At 36.0% G+C, this 20,151-nt stretch overlaps 1 protein-coding gene across 1 annotated transcript in view; it reads right to left on the bottom strand.

Moving 5' to 3' along the window:
- IFI44 (interferon induced protein 44) overlaps positions 1 to 20,151 on the bottom strand; it is a gene marked incomplete at its 3' end in the record, with an annotated part of 28,755 nt that overhangs the window by 2,493 nt on the left and 6,111 nt on the right. The window contains 4 exon segments of the mRNA XM_081214231.1: positions 14,768 to 14,942; positions 16,960 to 17,060; positions 19,136 to 19,166; positions 19,951 to 20,100. Coding sequence (XP_081070357.1) covers positions 14,768 to 14,942; positions 16,960 to 17,060; positions 19,136 to 19,166; positions 19,951 to 20,100 — 457 coding nt within the window.

Genomic DNA, 20,151 nt, shown 5'->3' on the forward strand with positions numbered 1-20,151 from the left:
CTTCCTATGTTTTCCTCTAAGAGTGTTATAGTGTCCAGTCTTACATTTAGGTCTCTAATCCATTTTGAGTTTATTTCTGTGTATAGTGTTAGGGAGTGTTCTAATTTCATTCTTTTACATGTAGCTGTCCAATTTTTCCAGCACCACTTATTGAAGAGACTGTCTTTTCTCCATTGTATATCCTTGCCTCTTCGGTCATAGATTAGTTGACCATCGGTGTGTGGGTTTATCTCTGGGCTTTCTATCCTGTTCCATTGATCTATATTTCTGTTTGTGTGCCAATACCATATTGTCTTGATTACTGTAGCTTGGTAGTTTAGTCTGAAGTCAGGGAGACTGATTCCTCTAGCTCCATTTTTTTCCCTCAAGACTGCTTTTGTTATTCAGGGTCTTTTGTGTCTCCACACAAATTTTAAGATTTTTTGTTCTAGTCCTGTAAAATATGCCATTGGTAATTTGATAGGGATTGCACTGAATCTGTAGATTGCTTTGGGTAATATAGTCATTTTCACAACATTGATCCTGCCAATCCAAGTACATACAGGTCTTCTGTCTCCCTAGGTGGGTTTATTCCTAGGTATTTTATTCTTTTTGTTGCAATGGTAAATGGGAGTGTTTCCTTAATTTCTCTTTCAGATTTTTCATCATTAGTGTATAGGAATGCAAGAGATTTCTGTGACTAATCTTGTATCCTGCAACTTTACCAAATTCATTGATTAGCTCTAGTAGTTTTCTGGTGGCATCTTTAGGATTCTCTATGTATAGTATCATGTCATCTGCAAACAGTGACAGTTTTACTTCTTCTTTTCCAATTTGTATTCTTTAATTTCTTTTTCTTCTCTGATTACCATGGTTAGGACTTCCAAAACTATGTTGAATAATAGTGGTGCGAGTGGACATCATTGTCTTGTTCCTGATCTTAGAGGAAATGCTTTCAGTTTTTCACCATTGAGAATGATGTTTGCTGTGGGTTTGTTGTATATGGCCCTTATTATGTTGAGGTAGCTTCTTCCCTCTATGACCACTTTCTGGAGAGTTTTGATCATAAATGGGTGTTGAATTTTGTCAAAAGGTTTTTCTGCATCTATTGAGATGGTCATATGGTTTTCATTCTTCAATTTGTTAATATGGTGTATCACATTGATTGATTTGCATATATTGAAGAATCCTTGCATCTCTGGGATAAATCCCACTTGGTCATGGTGTATCATCCTTTTAATGTGTTGCTGGATTCTGTTTGCTAGTATTTTGTTGAGGATTTTTGCATCTATATTCATCAGTGATATTGGTCTGCAATTTTCTTTTTTTGTAGTATCTTTGTCTGGTTTTGGTATCAGGGAGATGGTGGCCTCATAGAATGAGTTTGGGAGTGTTCCTTCCTCTGTAATTTTTTGGAAGAGTTTGAGAAGGATTGTTGTTAGCTCTTCTCTAAATGTTTGATAGAATTCACCTGTGAAACCATCTGGTCCTGAGCTTTTGTTTGTTGGAAGATTTTTAATCACAGTCTCAATTTCATTACTTGTGATTTGTCTGTTCGTATTTTCTATTTCTTCCTGGTTCAGTCTTGGAAGGTTATACCTTTCTAAGAATTTGTCCATTTCTTCCAGGTTGTCCATTTTATTGGCATAGAGTTTCTCGTGGTAGTCTCTTAGGGTGCCTTTGTATTTCTGCGGTGTCCGTTGTAACTTCTCCATTTTTATTTCTAATTTTATTGATATGAGTCCTCTCCCTCTTTTTCTTTTGGGTCTGGTTAATGGTTTATCAATTTTGTTTATCTTCTCAAAGGACCAGCTTTTAGTTTTATTGATCTTTGTTATTGTTTTCTTTCTTTCTATTTATTTCTGATCTGATCTTTATGATTTCTTTCCTTCTACTAACTTTGGGTTTTGTTTGTTCTTCTTTCCCTAGTTCCTTTAGGTGTAAGGTTAGATAGTTTATTTGAGATGTTTGTCGTTTCTTAAGGTAGGCTTGTATTGTTATAAACTTCCCTCTTAGAACTGCTTTTGCTGCATCCCATAGGTTTTGGATCGTTGTGTTTTCATTGTCATTTATCTCAAGGTATTTTTTGATTTCCTCTTTGATTTCCTCAGTGATCTCTTGGTTATTTACTAATGTATTGTTTAGCCTCCATGTGTTTGTGTTTTTAATATTTTTCCCCTGTAATTGATTTCTAATCTCATAGCATTGCAGTTAGAAAAGATGCTTGATATGATTTCAATTTTCTTAAATTTACTGAGGCTTGATTTGTGACCCAAGATGTGACCTATTCTGGAGAATGTTTGTTGTGCACTTGAGAAGAAAGTGTAACCTGCTGTTTTGTGATGGAATGTCCTATAAATATTAATTAAATCTATCTGGTCTATTGTATCATTTAAAGCTTGTGTTTCCTTATTAATTTTCATTTTGAATGATCTGTCCATTGGTGTAAGTGAGGTGTTAAAGTCTCCCAGTATTATTGTGTTACTGTTGATTTCCTCTTTTATAGCTGTTAGCAGTTGCCTTATGTATTGAGGTGCTCCTATGTTGGGTAAATATATATTTATAATTGTTATATCTTCTTCTTGGTTTGATCCCTTGATCATTATGTAGTGTCCTTCTTTGTCTCTTGTAATAGTCTTTCTTTTAAAGTCTATTTTGTCTGATATGAGAATTGCTACTCCAGCTTTCTTTTGATTTCCATCTGCATGGAATATCTTTTTCCATCCCCTCACTTTCAGTCTGTATGTGTCCCTAGGTCTGAAGTGGGTCTCTTATAGACAGTATATCTATGGGTCTTGTTTTTGTATCCATTTAGTGAGCTTGTGTCTTTTGGTTGGAGCATCTATTCCATTCATGTTTAAGGTAATTATCGATATGTCTGTTCCTATTACTATCTTCTTAATTGTTTTGGGTCTGTTTTTGTAGGTCCTTTTCTTCTCTTGTGTTTCACATTTAGAGAATTTCCCCTAGCATTTGTTGTAGAGCTGGTTTGGTGGTGCTGAATTCTTTTAGCTTTTGCTTGTCTGTAAAGCTTTTGATTTCTCCATCAAATCTAAATGAGATTCTTGCCAGGTAGAGTAATCTTGGTTGTAGGCTCTTCCCTTTCATCACTTTAAATATGTCATGCTACTCCCTTCTGGTTTGTAGAGTTTCTGCTGAGAAATCAGCTGTTAACTTTATGGGAGTTGCCTTGTATGTTATTTGTTGTTTTTCCCTTGCTGCTTTCAATAATTTTTCTTTGTCTTTAATTTTTTCCAATTTGATTACTATGTGTCTCAGTGTGTTTCTCTTTTGGTTTATCCTGTATGGGACTCTCTGTGCTTCCTGGACTTGGGTGGTTATTTCCTTTCCCATGTTAGGGTAGTTTTTGACTATAATCTTCTCAAATATTTTCTCAGGTCCTTTCTCTCTCTCTTCTCCTTCTTGGACCCCTATAATGCAAATGTTGTTGCATTTAATGTTGTCCCAGAGGTCTCTTAGGCTGTCTTCATTTCTTTTCATTCTTTTTTCTTTATTCTGTTCCACAGCAGTGAATTCCACCATCCTCTCTTCCAGGTCACTTATCTCTTCTTCTTCCTCAGTTGTTCTGCTATTGATTCCTTCTAGTGTATTTTTCATTTCAGTTATTTTATTGTTCTTCTCTGTTTGTTTGTTCTTAAATTCTTCTAGTTCTTTTTTAAACATTTCTTGCATCTTCTTGATCTTTGCCTCCATTCTTTTTCTGAGGTCCTGGGTCACCTTCACTATCATTATTCTGAATTCTTTTTCTGGGAGTTTGCCTATCTCCACTTCATTTAGTTGTTTTTCTGGGGTTTTATCTTGTTCCTTCATCTGGTATATAGCTCTGCCTTTTCATCTTTTCTATCTTTCTTTGAATGTGGTTTGCTTTCTGATGGGAGAGACTAGTGGTGGGTAGAGCTGGCTGTTGCTCTGGTGGGCAGAACTCAGTAAAACTTTACTCTGCTTGTCTGCTGATGGGTGGGGCTGAGTTCCCTCCTTATTGGTTGTTTGGCCTGAGGCAACCTAGCACTGGAGCTTACCCAGGCTCCTTGGCGGGGTAAATAACAGACTCCGGGAGGGCTCATGCCAAGGAACACTTCCCAGAACCTCTGCTGCCAGTTTCCTTGTCCTCACAGTGAGACACAGCCACCCCCTGCCTCTGCAGGAGACCCTCCAGCACTAGCCAGTAGGTCTGGTTCAGTCTCCTATGGGGTTACTGCTCCTTCCCCTAGGTCCCGATGCGCACACTACTTTGTGTGTGCCCTCCAAGAGTGGGGTCTCTGTTTTCCCCAGTCTTGTCGAAGTCCTGCAATCAAATCCCACTAGCCTTCAAAGTCTGATTCTCTAGGAATTCCTTCTCCTTTTGTCAGGACCCCAGGTTGGGAAGCCTGACGTGGGGCTGAGAACATTCACTCCAGTGGGTGGACTTCTGTGGTATAAGTGTTCCCCAGTTTGTGAGTCACCCACCCAGCAGTTATGGGATTTGATTTTATTGTGATTGCGCCCCTCCTACCATCTCGTTGTGGCTTCTCCTTTGTCTTTGGATGTGGGGTATATTTTTTGGTGAGTTCCAGTGTCTTTCTGTGGATTAATGTTCAGCCGTTAGTTGTGATTCCGGTGCTCTCACAAGAGGGAGTGAGAGCACGTCCTTCCACTACGCCATCTTGAACCAATATCTCCAAGAAATCAATTCTTGATTGTCAGGTGGTAGAGAGGTGTATGGGGTGGAATATTACAGAAGGGAAAGATGAATAATAATAGGCATTTATTTACTGCTTACTGTGTTTCTGACACTTTTCAAAAAGTGCTTTATATATACTCTCTCATTTAATCCTCAAAACAACTCTCTGAGGTATGTACTATAATTATCCCCATTTGCCAGATGAGAAAACCATGTATTATAAATATAAATTAAGTCACTGTCCCAAAGTATAAACAACAGCATGGGAGATAGGACAATGCATGTAAAATAATCAGGAAGGGGAATTCACTCAGTGGAGCTCTTGCTTTATTGTTTGAGATCAAATATGACCTGTTTAGGAAAACTGTCCTAAGAAGTTTGGACATAATACCATGTAGCTGAAGGGAATTCATTGTAAATCTCTGAATGAAGAATTGCCAGGGAAACAGGGCACATTGTCATGATTTTTGTAACAAGGTACTATAGTACCTAATTTGCAAACTCTTTATTCATATAGAATAATACTAAATCAAATATAAATTAAAATGGGAGGAACATGGCTCTTGAAGCATAATGTGTCTTCTGTTCTACAGGAGTGTAATTTGACTGCACAAATTAACTCATGTATACACGGGTTCAAACTTCATTAACCAAAAGTAATGTAATTGGAGATAACATTTTTGAAAAGCAAAAGACAAAAGTACCCACTTTATGTGTTCATGATCACCATAAGCCTTGAGTATTATACATTCAAATTTATATTCTACAGGTTTACAAACATACTAAAATAGGACAGATTAATAGTAGCTTAAATTGCAGATATACATCAATAATATGTCTGATATAATGCCAGGAATAACAAAATGTAGCACAGAACACAGCATTTCCAAATACTATCATATATTCAACACCAGGAGAAAATTATCTTCCAATTCAATATTGCATACCTTTAACAAAATTACACGTTTAAAAAATTATCTGTTGTGATAGTTTTTTTTTTTTTTAAGAATTAGAAGTCTTTGTTTTTATTCAAACTTCCAGATTCAACCTTCAGCAGCCTCTTCATTTAGTAGAGCATTGACCACTAGGGGGCAGACATGACCAAGCCATTTAATATGTTTCTATTTGCTATTTCAGATTTTGAATCGAGATGCAGTATGCTCTTGAAGCCAAAGGTATATTTTCTTTAAAACTGCATATCAAACAAACAGAAAAAGTAAGAAAGAAAAAACTGACAATTCAATTTTAAGTCTCTTTTGTTTTCTTATGAGTTACCAAGTTCAAATCTTATCTTTGTTTTCAACTACAATAAAATTAAATTTACAATAGAGACTGATAGTTAATTATTACTTTTTTGTTATAAGATTGGCAATGTCCTTCAGAACCTAGGTTTGTGTTTCTAATTGCCTACACTAATAATTTAGTTATATATATTACCTAAATTTATTCTTACAACACATCTGTGAATAAAGTGTTACCATCCTCATCTGTAAGATGGGGAAATTAAAGATTTTTAAAAGATCACAAATTATGTGGCATAATAAGGGTTTAGACCCAGTTTTGTCTAATTCCAAAGTTTGTGTGTGATATTACTTCTTTTTCTCTGTGTTAATTATGAAATATACAGTACATGCGGGAAAGTACATAAAATATAAGTATTTAACTTAAAAATAATAATGAAGCAAATATCCATTTCACCACCACCCTGACCCAAACAAAGGACACTTTTAACTCCTGCAGAAGCACCAGATGAGCTACTCACCCTTCACAACACCCCCTCCACCTTAGAAGGTAATTACCATCTTCATTTTTATGATCATCATTCCCTTTCTTTTGTTTAGAACTTTTGTGAGAGTTATATAAATCTATTCATAGTGTATAGATTCATTCATGTCTTTCTCCTTTTGTTCAATATTATATTTGTAATATTTATCTATACTGTTGTACATAGTTACAGTTCTTTAGTTTTCATTGCTACATAAAATGAAATGCTCTATGTTGTATACCATAATTTATTATCTATTCTACTATTCATAGGCATGGGGGTTGTCTTCAGTTTGGGACTATTATAAATAAGGCTACTACACACATTCTTACACACATCTTTTGATTCACATATAAAAATTGTCCCTAAGATATATAACTGAGTCAAATTGCTAGTTTATCAGGTCTGTCTGCATATCTTCAACTTTATTGGAAACAAAAGTCTATTGACAGGTGAATAAACAAAGAGATGTGGTATATCCACACAATGGAATACTACTCAGCAGTAAAAAGAAGGAACTATTGACTCATGCAGCAACATAGATGAACCAGGTGGACTATTTTATTCTTTTATCCACTATTACTTGTAATACAATATTACTATATTTTTATATGTATTGATAGATATTGAATGTATAACCTTCTCAAAATGAAAAATTAGTTTCCATGGGTAATTAGTTTCCATGGGTAATACACCAAATTAGGATGGGGGGAATCATTTCATCCTGGAGGTTCATTGTCTTTGTAAGTTTTATTTTCATTTACATCTATAAATAAGCCTGCATATCCTTTATTACACTAGATAGTTATGGTAGGGTTTTAAATGATGCTTAATACACCACACATTAATAATACTACTGTGACATTTTACCACCCTTCCCAGTAAAAATGACGTTTTCTGTATGCCATATGTTTTCCGGTAGCTGGAGAAGTCACCAGAGGCCACTGCTCTGTAAATTTTGGTTGCCTCTGGTCTGGATAAAAATACATATAGGTATATGCCAGCCATCAAAAACAATACCATAAATAAAAATGTTTTTACTGATAGAAGCTTCTAGGTAGCATCTGCTTCCCATTAGGAGGAGGTGGTTGATCCTGATCCTGTCCAATCTCAAACAATTTTATTGTGAGGAACATGACCTTGTTTTAAAAGTGGGTACACTGATTATGAGGAAGCAGCAGTAAAAGACTGCATTCCCAGTGATGGCTTGCCATACTAGGTTGACCCTAGTGTTTCCATAGCCTAAGCCTCTATTCCGCCCAGCTACTCCTTTCCCTCTCCCTCAACCCCTTTTCTTCTCTTTCAATTTCAGATAGGTTCATCATCTTTTAGATGGCCTACATAGCAAGACAAGTTTCCTGAGAGAGGACTCCAGTGTCCCTATCTGAGTTAAAATTCCTCTCAGTATGGTGGTGAGCTTCCAGAAAAGCTATCTGCACTCGATTCAACACACCAAGTCTAATTCCCAAGGCTCCTAAATCTCTCTTGGTATGTTGGGACCAGTTTTAGTTAATCCATTACAAGTATAGTTGCCGTTAACTGCTTGTGCTATGAGTGTAATTCAAATATATAATAGGCACCTAAAATATTGTTATTCCTGGAGATCATCAGCTGAAACTGTTGACTCCTAGCTGCAGTTCAATTTAATAGGAATAGGCTTTTCATAATCATCCTTTTCAAAGTTTCAGAGACAAATTCCATCAGTGATACTTACTCATCAAGTGAGGCATAATTCACTCTTTTGGACACCATTCTGATTTCCTGACTACCCTACTTATTTAATGTTCCTTCCACATTCATATCTGATTTAGTCAAAAGAGAAAAGGAGACTCTGACCTACTGGAAATTCAGTGGTGGCATATCTCCCTTCAGACCCACACCGAGCTTAGAGTCACAACATATCCTTCTCAGTTTAAAGGTAGGCTCCTTCTCCAAGACATGAGAAAACCAATATGATGAATATAATCAACAAAATGTGACTCAAATTAGAATTGCAACTAACTACTATTGAGGTGGATCATCAAGGGTAGTTGATGTCTTTTCAGTAAATAACTAAATCAGAGTTCTTAGGTTAGTCTTGTAGTTTGGCTTCAGTGTCATTCTCTTTCCCAGAGAGGGGAAAAATCCAGGCTCTTCTCTCTGAATTAGCAATAAGTTGGTATTATATCTGAGAGAAACAGTTAAAAGTGTTTTTCTCTCACTCTGAGACATTCAGGAAAAAAGTGATGCAACACTATAGATTTTGTGGGCTTTCTTTCCATCTGCCACAATTCCCCCTTTGCTTTCATTTGTTACTTACTTATTACCATATTTCATTCCCTGGGTGTGTCTCTATACTGTTTACCTCAAGGGCAGATAGCTGGAATCACTCTGCCAAGGCTTCCCCTTCTGTCCACTCCCATCAAGAAGGAAAGACAAGTAGTGATGGGACCATCCTACGTGTCACCAGCAGGGCAGCACTTACAGTTAAGGATACATGAGGGGCGTCACTATCAAGTCCATTGTGTTTTTTACCAAGATGCCAGTCAAATTCAGAGAAATTGAACTAGTTTTCTGAGTATCAGTGTCTCCCTTTGGTGAGATATGGTAGTGTAGTCTTGAACACAATACAGGTGAATCTGGCAAGATAAAATAAATTTTCTGCTGGATGCTCACCTCAAAGCACATATACTAAAACTGGAATGATACAGACATTAGCGTCACCCCTGTGCAAGTATGACAGGCAAATTCGTGAAGCATTCCATATTAAAGAAAAGACAAGACAAGAAGAGAAGGGAAGAGAAGAGAAGGGAAAAGAAAGAAAAGAAAAGAAAAAAATTTTTCTGTTGGAGTTGTGTGATTGCATCATCACTGTTATCTTTACCCCTACATACACATAGGAACCATCCTCCAATGGTTTTTCTATGTTAGATTGACCCAGTCATGTCAGCCAATTCTTCATGCCCTTGGCATCACCAGTCTTTATTAACATATATTTTAATTACCCATTCCAGGTCTTTTTCAAACTGCTGCTATATGTGTGATACGGAATTTGGTAAGTCCATATGATGTTATGTCTCTTAGCTCATTTTTGTACACAGGCAACAGTGAAAAGTATACTTTGATTGATAAATTGTAACTTAGGAGACTGAGTTTATTCACGTTGTATTGTTCCAAATCTTTAATAGTATCCTCAGCCATGGTTACACCCAAAGGATAAGCAAAGTCAAAGTCTAACACCCAAAGGATAAACAAAGTCAAAGCCTAATATGTGGTTATTCTAGTCAGGATGCAGTTGAAGCCACCTGGGCTACCAGTAAGGGTCCAGTGTTCTCAACTGCCATTCCGTGCTCTTGAGGAATCTTACCCAAAGTCATATTTTGGAAATTATTTTCCCATTCACAATCCAGATAGCATATTATCACATCAGCAATTTCTGTAAAGGAGGATGTCATTGTTCCATCCAATATTTATAGCTCGAGTAAAAATATCCCCATTTATTTTATGTACCCAAGGAGATAACATCCAAGGAATAGACCAATGCATCAGTCTTTGTATTCTAACCCCGTATGAGCCAGCAGCCAGGTTTTATCTGGTGGTCATTGATATGACCCATTGTAATTCTTCTACAGAATTTCCACATATGTCCATAATTTAATTTTCCTCACAGTGGTATTTTTAATTATCCAATCCTAAAGTGTTACTTCAGTAGGATAAAATTCATAGGTTCACCATTTTTAACAACAGAAACTAAGAATTCTTCTGGTCGTTCTGTCCTCTATTCCAAAGGTGGGGCTGCAACCTGTTCATGGATACCATGTACTTTCCCAGAGTCACATCTAGTTACTATTCTATTTCTATGTTATCCATCATTGGATCTGATCCATCATTATTGGAATAGCTCTCTGACATTACCTATAATATAATGGATATTTCATGTCTTTCAGTGATGGGAGCTATTTCTATCAAAGCCCAATTTCAGGACAACAAAGGTCTCTTGGAGTGACTACATCTAGCTATTGCCATCAGGTTACTTGCAGGTCCAAATATCTCAGTAGTCACCAAGTGAGAGCAGTTATAGACTTCTTACTGAGAATTTAGTCTACATATGTCTTCATAGTAGATATTTTCAAAATAATTCATGTGACATTACATGGACTTGGTTTTGCTACTTGAGCTATAGCTCTTCCTTTGTAAATATATCAAAGTCTCTTTTGTTCCAGATCCCATTCAAACTCAGATTTCTCTTTGGTCATTTGATATATAAAGGATAATAACATCTTAGGTACAACATATGTACCCTCCAAGATTCAAATAGCCTTAAAAGCCATTGAGCCTCATTCTAAGTAGTAAGCCCTGGCATATATTATGTACTGTCTTTGGAAAGTCTCTTGTGATTACAGCCCATGTTTTTCACTCAAAATTGAACTGAATAAACTATCACAATTCTCATTTTTTCCCTGGCTTTCTTTTCTTATAGAGAAACTATCATGGTAGTATCATCGTTATGAAGCAACTGACTTTTGATAATGATCAAGTATAAATCTTATTAGGTTATGACAGTATACTAGAGAATATAAGTATCTTTGAGGGAGGATAGAGAATGTATACTGTTGTTAGTCCCATGAACAAGTAAACTAATCCTGGCTTTCTTTTGATATGGGAATGGAAAACAAATTGTATAATTTGTTATTATATATATAATATGGTATATTATATGTATATACTAGATAGACATATACATACATTATTATTGGTCTCAATTCTTCACTCTCTTCTGCGGTCACACACTTGCCATGACCTCACTGGGAGAGAGGGGTGAATTTTTCAGCCCCTTGGTTTTGGTGTGCCCATATAACTCTCTTTGGCCAATGGCAGGTGGGCAGAAGTGATGATGTGTTCATTGTATGCTTAGGATTTAAGGGACATTGCATGGCTCCCCTTGCCTTCTGGCAATTCTGCCACACAACAGGAAGTGCTGTCCCTAGGAAGCTACTGTTTTATCAGTTTCAGAATGCACAGATATGGAGTGGAACAGCCCCAGCCAACCTACCCCAGCAGCCATAGCCTGAAGTATAACCTTTCAGCTGAGCCCAAGCTGGGATAACCAACCTTCAGCCAGACTCAGACACAGATGATAATAAGAGATTCTTATTGAAGGCACTAAAGTTTGACGTGGCTTCTTAGGCACTGAGAGTTAACCAAAAATAAAGTACTGATAGGTCAAATCTCTTATATCTCTCATTTAAAATATTTACTTAATTTGAACTTGTGGATTTAAGTTGAAATCTTAATACATTTTCATCATATATTGGGAAATTTAGAATAACTTTAGGTTCACTATGATTCTAAGACCAAGATACTAGATCTATAAGAATCTTTTAGTACTCAGGAAGATTTGGTCAAACAATAGAATTGATAAAATAAGAAATTAAATATATTAAATTTGAGATGAAGTTTTAAAAATTTGGAAGTCTTGACTCATTAAATTTTTAGAAAAAAACAAAACCTTTTTCAAATGTCTTTTAAAAGGGGTTGGTATTATCGATTAAAGCTAAACATGTACACACTCCATGACACAGCAATTCTGTCCTAGATATATACCCAACAGAAATGTTTCCATATGTTCTGCAAAGGCATATGCTGGAATGTTTATAGTGAAACTATTTGTAATAGTGACAAACTGGAAACTACCTAGCTGCTCATCAAAGGTAGAATAGAAGAGAATGAATAATCTTTATCATTGTACAATAATATAAATCAAATACATTATCATATTAAAATTAGACTCAGAAGAATAAATAGTGCATAATACTATTTATGTGAGGAATAAATAAGAACAAGACCAATCTACCCAATTAAAATTCAGAATAGTGGGTATAATAGGTATGATCGTACATAATGTTGCAATTAAAGGTCTGAACAGTGAATATCCTAGATAACTAGACCTGGCATAAACGGGACTTATTTTGTGCTGGTGATGTTCTATTTCTTATGTGAGTTCTAATTTCATGGATTTGTAAAGTTTGTAAAAATATATCCAGCTATATATTGCACTTTTGAACCATGCACTTTTTATGAGTATATGGTACTTTAATAAAATACTTTTTATTAAAGTTTAAAAAGTTTTTCTTAATTTAACCATTTTAGACTTACTAATAAGATTTTTTAGCAAACTTTTTAATCTAAATGAGGAACTAGATACAAAACTTCCTGATCTATGAGATACATATTATGGTGCCTCTCCAGCTCAGTTAATCCAACAGTAGCCATGTCCATGATTAAATTTCTTCTAATAATAATAAATCACTCTTCCTGGGCAGACATGACCTAAGATGGGCTGATCATACTTCCTTGCTCTTCTTGGTAAAGTAATTATTCCTGGGGGAGGGAGGTTAGGTGCATGACTTGAGCTAGATCAATTGCAGTCGTTTTGGGGGAGTATTTCACAATGAAACTAGAAAAGAAAAGTCCTTTCTTTTCAGGTCACAAGACTGAATGAATGTCAGCCTGAAGCTTGGACTCAAAAGATGAAGGATTTATCAAGATTGCTAGTGTGAGAGAAGGACAGTAATATACAGAAAGAAGGAATCAAAAGGCTGTGGTGTATATGTGTGTGTGTGTGTGTGTGTGTGTGTGTGTGTGAGAGAGAGAGAGAGAGAGAGAGAGAGAGAGAGAGAATAGCTTTTGAATAGCTTTTGAATCCTTAGATTCAACAATTCCTGACGCCAATTCAATGCAATCCCAGCCTTTTCTGTTGTTGGATTACTTGATCCAGTACTATAGTCCTCTTTTTTATTCATGTAGTTCAGGTTGAGTTTTGTCACTTGAAATTAAAATAGTCGTAATTGACAGAGTAATCAAACTATAGTCCCTCTCAGTTTTAGTCCTCTGGAACTCATTAATATTAATTGCCACATCCTTGAAGAAGTGTTCAGATATCAAATAAAAATGGCTTTAGGGGGCTTCCCTGGTGGCGCAGTGGTTGAGAGTCCGCCTGACGATTCAGGGTACACGGGTTCGTGCCCCAGTCTGGGAAGATCCCACATGCCATGGAGTGACTAGGCCCGTGAGCCATGGCCACTGAGCCTGCGCATCCGGAGCCTGTGCTCCGCAACGGGAGAGGCCACAACAGTGAGAGGTCCGCGTACCGCAAAAAAAAAAAAAAGAAGTAACATAAGAAAGCAAAATTAAGATGACTTGGTTGAAGATCAGAAGATGCTGACAAGTCATATTAAAATAAGCTTTGTCAGAATCACATGCACATACCACACACACTCAAGTGAGACTCGGGTTTTACAAAAAGAAACTTTAATTTTTCACAGATACAGCACATAATTTTAAAAGAAATTATAATTTTTTTACAATTAATGATTTTAAATTGTCCTGTTCCTCTTTGTAGGTATTATGATCTTGTATGTGTAACTTCATTCCAGACTTAAATAAAATACCCCCCTCAGGTTCAACTACTTCTCTTTTTCCTATGTTTTCTCATCTCATACTGTTTACTCTTCTATGATGAGATTAAAAACGTTTTAATATGCAAAGCATTCACTTATTTTCTTTACTTACACCTGATCATTTCTTTCCTCTGATCTCTTAGTAAAGAGACACAAAGTATTCTTCATGGATTATTTAGGGAAAATCAACCAGTAGGAAGAAGAAACATTGGGCTACAGGAGGTCTAAGCCAACCCTGACTTTGGGAATGCATGCACCATGAGGAAGAGAAGGAATAGAAAAACCAAGATGGCAGAGTCAAGACAGCAATAGTAGTAGTGTGAGAGTTTCGCAGGAGTTTGTGAGTGAGAGAGAACTAGAGATGATATGATACTCTGATTTGCCACAAGCTAAAATAAGATTTGAGTTTAGATTGATACTTCTGTCTGATCTTTGATTGGAACAGTGTAGTGTGTACTATGCACAGGCTGATAACAGAAAATACACATAACACTAAAATCTGAGGTCGTAAACTGTAAAGGCACACACCTCTACCCAGAACTGACCACTCTGCATTAAGAGGGACTTTGACAAGGGAGAGGCATTGAAAAGTCAAGTCAATAACAGTGGAAGTATAAGGTCTGAAGGAAGAACCAATAATCAAAGATCACATCTGATCAGAAACAATGCTGAGCCAATCCCATTCTGGGTCCCAAGTAGCAAAGCCCGTTTTAACAGAAGAGGGCAAGGATACTGTTTGGGGTGTTCAGACAGTGGGAATGACTGAGGTCAATCATTTCAAATATTTCATTTTAAAATAAGACAAGGGGGATGAGAAGTAGTATAGATCCTCTAGGATGTACCCAAACCAGAAGTAGCCATGTAGCTGACACCTTCAAGTTTCTACACCTCAAGAACATCTACTTGTTTCCTCAAGAGGCAAATCCTCTAAGAAGTCAACTGCAGCCCACAGCATCTGTCTCAATGCAGAGAAGTTCAGAACGTCCATGACAGGCTCCAGCTCCCACTCTGAGGTATAATTACTAACCACAAAGATGTCAGAAAGAGCAAATCCAAGTTCTCTGTGAACTACCTCTAGCTGCAATACAGAATTTAAAACCCAGAAATCTTAAAACAGTGGAAAATACAATTTTATGTTGATATAAATTATGAAAGCAATATCAAAAAGTAGGAACTTGGCAATACTTGTCCTGTTGGAGAATGTGGAGACAGAGATCTGGCCCCATAAAGGGATTTCTTCAAGAACTTTGCAAGTCAAGTTCTAATATCACTGCTAATTTTCATTTAGAACACACATAATAGATTCAATATGAATTGCAAACTAAAGATAATAGATCCATACAAACTACTCTGATAGAAGGATTTTTGTTTGTTTGTTTGTTTGCTTGGTCTTTTTTGCAGTACGCGGGCCTCTCACTGTTGTGGCCTCTCCTGTTGCGGAGCACAGGCTCCAGATGCGCAGGCTCAGTGGCCATGGCTCACGGGCCTAGCCGCTCCGTGGCATGTGGGATCTTCCCAGACCGGGTCACGAACCCGTGTCCCCTGCATCGGCAGGCAGACTCCCAACCACTGCGCCACCAGGGAAACCCCTGAAATAGAAGAATTTTTAACACCCCTATATTAGAATCTATCATTTCCTTCAGTTTCCTTTTAAAGGTTATTCTCAGGATAAGTCTATTTTACTAGACTAGTTTAATGTTGATGTTTAATTCATGCTTAGACTAGTTTATTTGTGGAACCACACTGCCTGGGTTCAAAGTAGGGCTCTGTCACTTCCTAGCATTGTCAGTAAACTGGCAAATACTTTACTCTGTGTGCTTTTGTTTACTTATCTATCAAATGTGGTAATGACAGTACCCATCTCATAAGGTTGTTATAAGTATTGAATAAGAAAATCTATCACAGAGAATGGCATGGACATATATACACTACCAGACGTAAAATAGCTAGCTAGTGGGAAGCAGCCGCATAGCACAGGGAGATCAGCTCAGTGCTTTGTGACCACCTAGAGGGGTGGGATAGGGAGGGTGGGAGGGAGAGAGATGCAAGAGGGAAGAGATATGGGAACATATGTATATGTATATCTGATTCACTTTGTTATAAAGCAGAAACTAACACACCATTGTAAAGCAATTTTACTCCAATAAAGATGTTAAAAAATGAAAATCTATCACATATTTAGTGCTCAGCAAATATTAGCTATCATTATATCTTCTCAACTGTTGTTTCCACCTCCAGGTTCCTTTTGACTCCAGTCTATTCTGCACATGGGCAGCAGATTAATTTTTGTGAAGCTTAACTTTGGTCACATCATTACTCTTTCAAAAAAAAAAATTGCTGTGATTCCACATAATGCACCTAATTAATAAAACCACTTCATGCACATGTACCTTTCTCACTTTCTCTCCCCCCTCCAAAGATCCAGCCCTCCGCTAAACTAAATGACTCCATGCTTCCCATACACGCTGCTTTTTCCTTTATTGATGTATTGACTTATGCTGCCCCCAGGGCCTCAGTATTTTCACCTTTTTGTCCCTTCACTTCCTGAAGTAGTCCTCGTCCTTGAAAGTCATTTCCCAGTACCACCTAAGTAATGAAATCTTCCCCCATCCACTTTAATACAATTTTTTCCTTCTCTAAACTTTCAAGCATATTATTTTTAATCATTTCTATTTATCATACTCAATCATATCATATTCTTTTGTCAATTTTTTCTTATACTACCCCCCATCCCTTCACCTCTACCTATAAAATCATATGCTTTTTAGCACAGGGAAATTGTTTTAATTATCTGTGTATTTGATTAGAGACTACCACACTGGCTTGATCATTCAAGGTAATCAATAAATATTAGTTGAATTGAACCTAACTGAATTAAATTATAATAAATGGAATTATCTGTGTCAGTGTAAAGATAAATATATATTTAACTTTTAAAACTTGGGAAATGAATCTGAATTATCCCAAGCAATTGTTTTAATTCTTCTTAAACTCAGTAGGTATTTATTTTTATTTTTATTTTTATATGCAGTAATATATCATTATAGTGACATAGTACCCCAGAAAATGTGTTTACAAATGGCATCATCCATTACTTTGAGTTTCACAAGCACACATCTGTATATGTCTATAAGGTCACCTTTTGTAATCAGATCCAAGTTATCCACATGAGTGAGCAACACCACATGGACCACACCTATGTTGAAAAGATCCATATTGTTTTCATTATTATAGAAAACATCAGTAGTTTTCATTTAATCAGCTATCTGTTATGAGATAGGCTATCTATGGAGCAATTTCAGAGACTTGGGAAGGTTCCCTATCCCCCACAAAAACAATCCCCCTTAACTACTCATTCATAGCTGGAATTCCTTTGACACAGGAAGTTTCCTTCATTGCCTCTTATGGGAAAAGGCTTCAAATGAAACCACCTCTTGGAAGAGGTAACTAAAATGTATGCTATAATATTACTGATTGATTTCATATCCTGTCCAAACAGTTGTGTTTTTATGGAAACTAGAGAAAAGACCAAAAGGACTCTAAAAAAACAAGATGGGAGAGAAGAGGCCTCAAGAAGGAGATGGAATTTTTCAAAACATCACAAATAAATTGCTCCAATGTCCCAAAGAGAATGGATAACAGAGCCAAGAAATGTTAGTGAGGCACCCTAATTCCCTAATCCTATTTACCTTCTCCAAAGCCTTTATGCTACCTCTCCCTACTCAACATCTTACTTTACTGCCTCTTTTTCTTACTGAAATGTTCTTTTCCACTCTCTAATCCTTTCAGACACAAAGGGGAAATTTAGGACTCTTGGTAAATAAATGTATGCTGGGATGCCATGGTAGCAGATAGTGAGAACTGCACTAAGCTCTTCATCTATATTATTTTGTTTAATCTTTACAATAAATCTCTGAGGTAGGAGTTATTATTGTACTAATTTTATAGATCAGAAAATTGAGGCACAGTTTGAGCCATCTGCAGAAAGTCACACAGCTAGTGAGTGATTGATTTGATTGAATCACACTGATTAACCAGGGAATATTCACATATGCAACTTCTTAAGTTCTTCCTCCTGTCCCCTGTGTATAACTGATTCACTTTGTTATAAAGCAGAAACTAACACACCATTGTAAAGCGATTATACTCCAATTAAAACGTTTTAAAAAATGTAATTATGAATTCTGTTCTTGTCACTCTTCTAATAAACCTATCATGTTCCTTCAAAAAAATAAAAGAAATTAAAAAAATAAGAGAGGCTGGATAGATTTATTTGAATAATTTTTTGAACAAACTGTTATAAAAGGTGCATGATACTTAAAAGAGATATAGAAATGGGTAATATTTGATAAATTAAGAGCAGCTATTACTTTCAAATGTGATAAGCATATCATGGCTATGTTTAATAAAAGACACATATGACCTTATGTGTATATATGTATTTATATGTATTTAAATGCATATTCATTTATGGATGAAATATTATGACTTCTCAGATCTTCTTCCACATAATACAGGAGAGGAGAAAGTGGGTAGGCACAGATGAAACAAGATTGACTATAGATAAAAAATTGTTAAAACTATGTAAATTCAAATTCATTAAATTGTTTTGTCCACTTTTGCATAGGTTTAACATTCTCTAAATAAATATTTCTTTTAAAGAATATTTTAAAATAAACTTAACTACCTCTACAAGATAACTTTAAATTAAAGAATGAAAGAAGTTTGCATGAATATAAAAATAAAGCATTCTCTGTTTCTGGATAAAAACACTGGATATGTAAAGTTGTGTATCAACATTCAATATACAATTTTAATGTAATTTCAATCAAAGCACCAACAAATCAAACACAAATACAAACAATCAAATAAAACACTAACAAGTTCATTTAGAAAAGGAAAAGTATATGTATAAAATAGTCCAAAACATGTGAGAAATGAATAATGAATATGACATCCAGGTGGTTATCAAGACATAATTGATTGCTATGGCAATTAAAACAATTAGACAATACGGTAATAAAAACAATATTATAAAGGAACTGAAAAATACATTAAAGGACAAACTATAGATTGCAAAAATAAATACCCGTATTTAGAAGGGAAAGATACAACATTCAATAAAAGATGTTAGCACATTCACCTATTCATTTGGAACAAGGTGAATTAATAATTAACTTAAGATCTAAATGTTTATAAAAAGGAACCGGAAAGTTTTTTTAAAAGGCAAACTAAAGTAGCTTTTCTCTTTAATCTCTTCCTTCCTCTTGCCTGGAACACCGACAGTGCTTAGCATGAACATCTAGAGAACATAAAGATGAAAACCAGATGTCTTAGTCAGCTTGGGCTGCTATAACGAGTTACCGTATTGAGTTACTTAAGCAACAAACTTTTATTTCTCATAGTTCTGGAAGCTAGGAAATCCAAGATCAAGGTGCTGGTAAATTTTGTGTGTGGTTAAACCCTGGTGTGTAGACAGCCACCTTCTTGATGTGTCCTCATATGGCTGCAAGAGAGGTCATCTCTCTTGTGTCCTTTCTCACAAGGGCACTAATTGCATTCATGAGGGCTTCACCGTCATGACCTAATCACTTCCCAAACTTGCTCTGTCTCCAAACATCATCACACTATGGATTAAGGCTTCAACATGTGAATGGAGGGTGGGGGGCAAACATTACATCCATAGCCTTATGCTGAGGATCTCAGAACAGAAAGTCAGAAGGACACATGAAGTTAATAACCTTCCACACTTGCCCAAAGTGGCCTACCTTCAAACTTTCTGTTACATAAGAAAAATCACCCTTGTGAGTAAATTGATGTAGTTAGACTTCTGTTTCACATAGCCAAAAGCAATTGAATGTATAACAACATTCAAAGTTGTTATAACAACTATGAGAGAAGAAACCTATGGATGTTTTAATTCTTTATAAAATAAAATATCAAAAAGCAGAAAAATATCTTGAACAAGTGTAGTTTAATAAAATAAATGCCAGTGCACTAAACTAGAGTCTAATATTGTTGATAGTGGGCAAAAATAAACATTTCAAGTATCAATTATACTTTCTCAATAATTAGTCAAATCTTACCTGGTATCTGTCAGGAATGCAGCCTTCTAAGATATAGGGTATGTCATCCATGCACAGCCCTTCTTCTTTCTCACTCAACCCCATTGAGTCACACAGAATAAATGGCAGGGTGTTGCCATTCTTCCCATCCTTAATGAAATATGTTCTGTACTGCAGAGGGAAAAAAAGCAACTTTAAAAGTTCATTTTCTAAAAAACTGTA

This window comes from Mesoplodon bidens (assembly GCF_964165515.1).
Source record: "Mesoplodon bidens genome assembly, chromosome: 2".
Taxonomy (NCBI): domain Eukaryota; kingdom Metazoa; phylum Chordata; class Mammalia; order Artiodactyla; family Ziphiidae; genus Mesoplodon; species Mesoplodon bidens.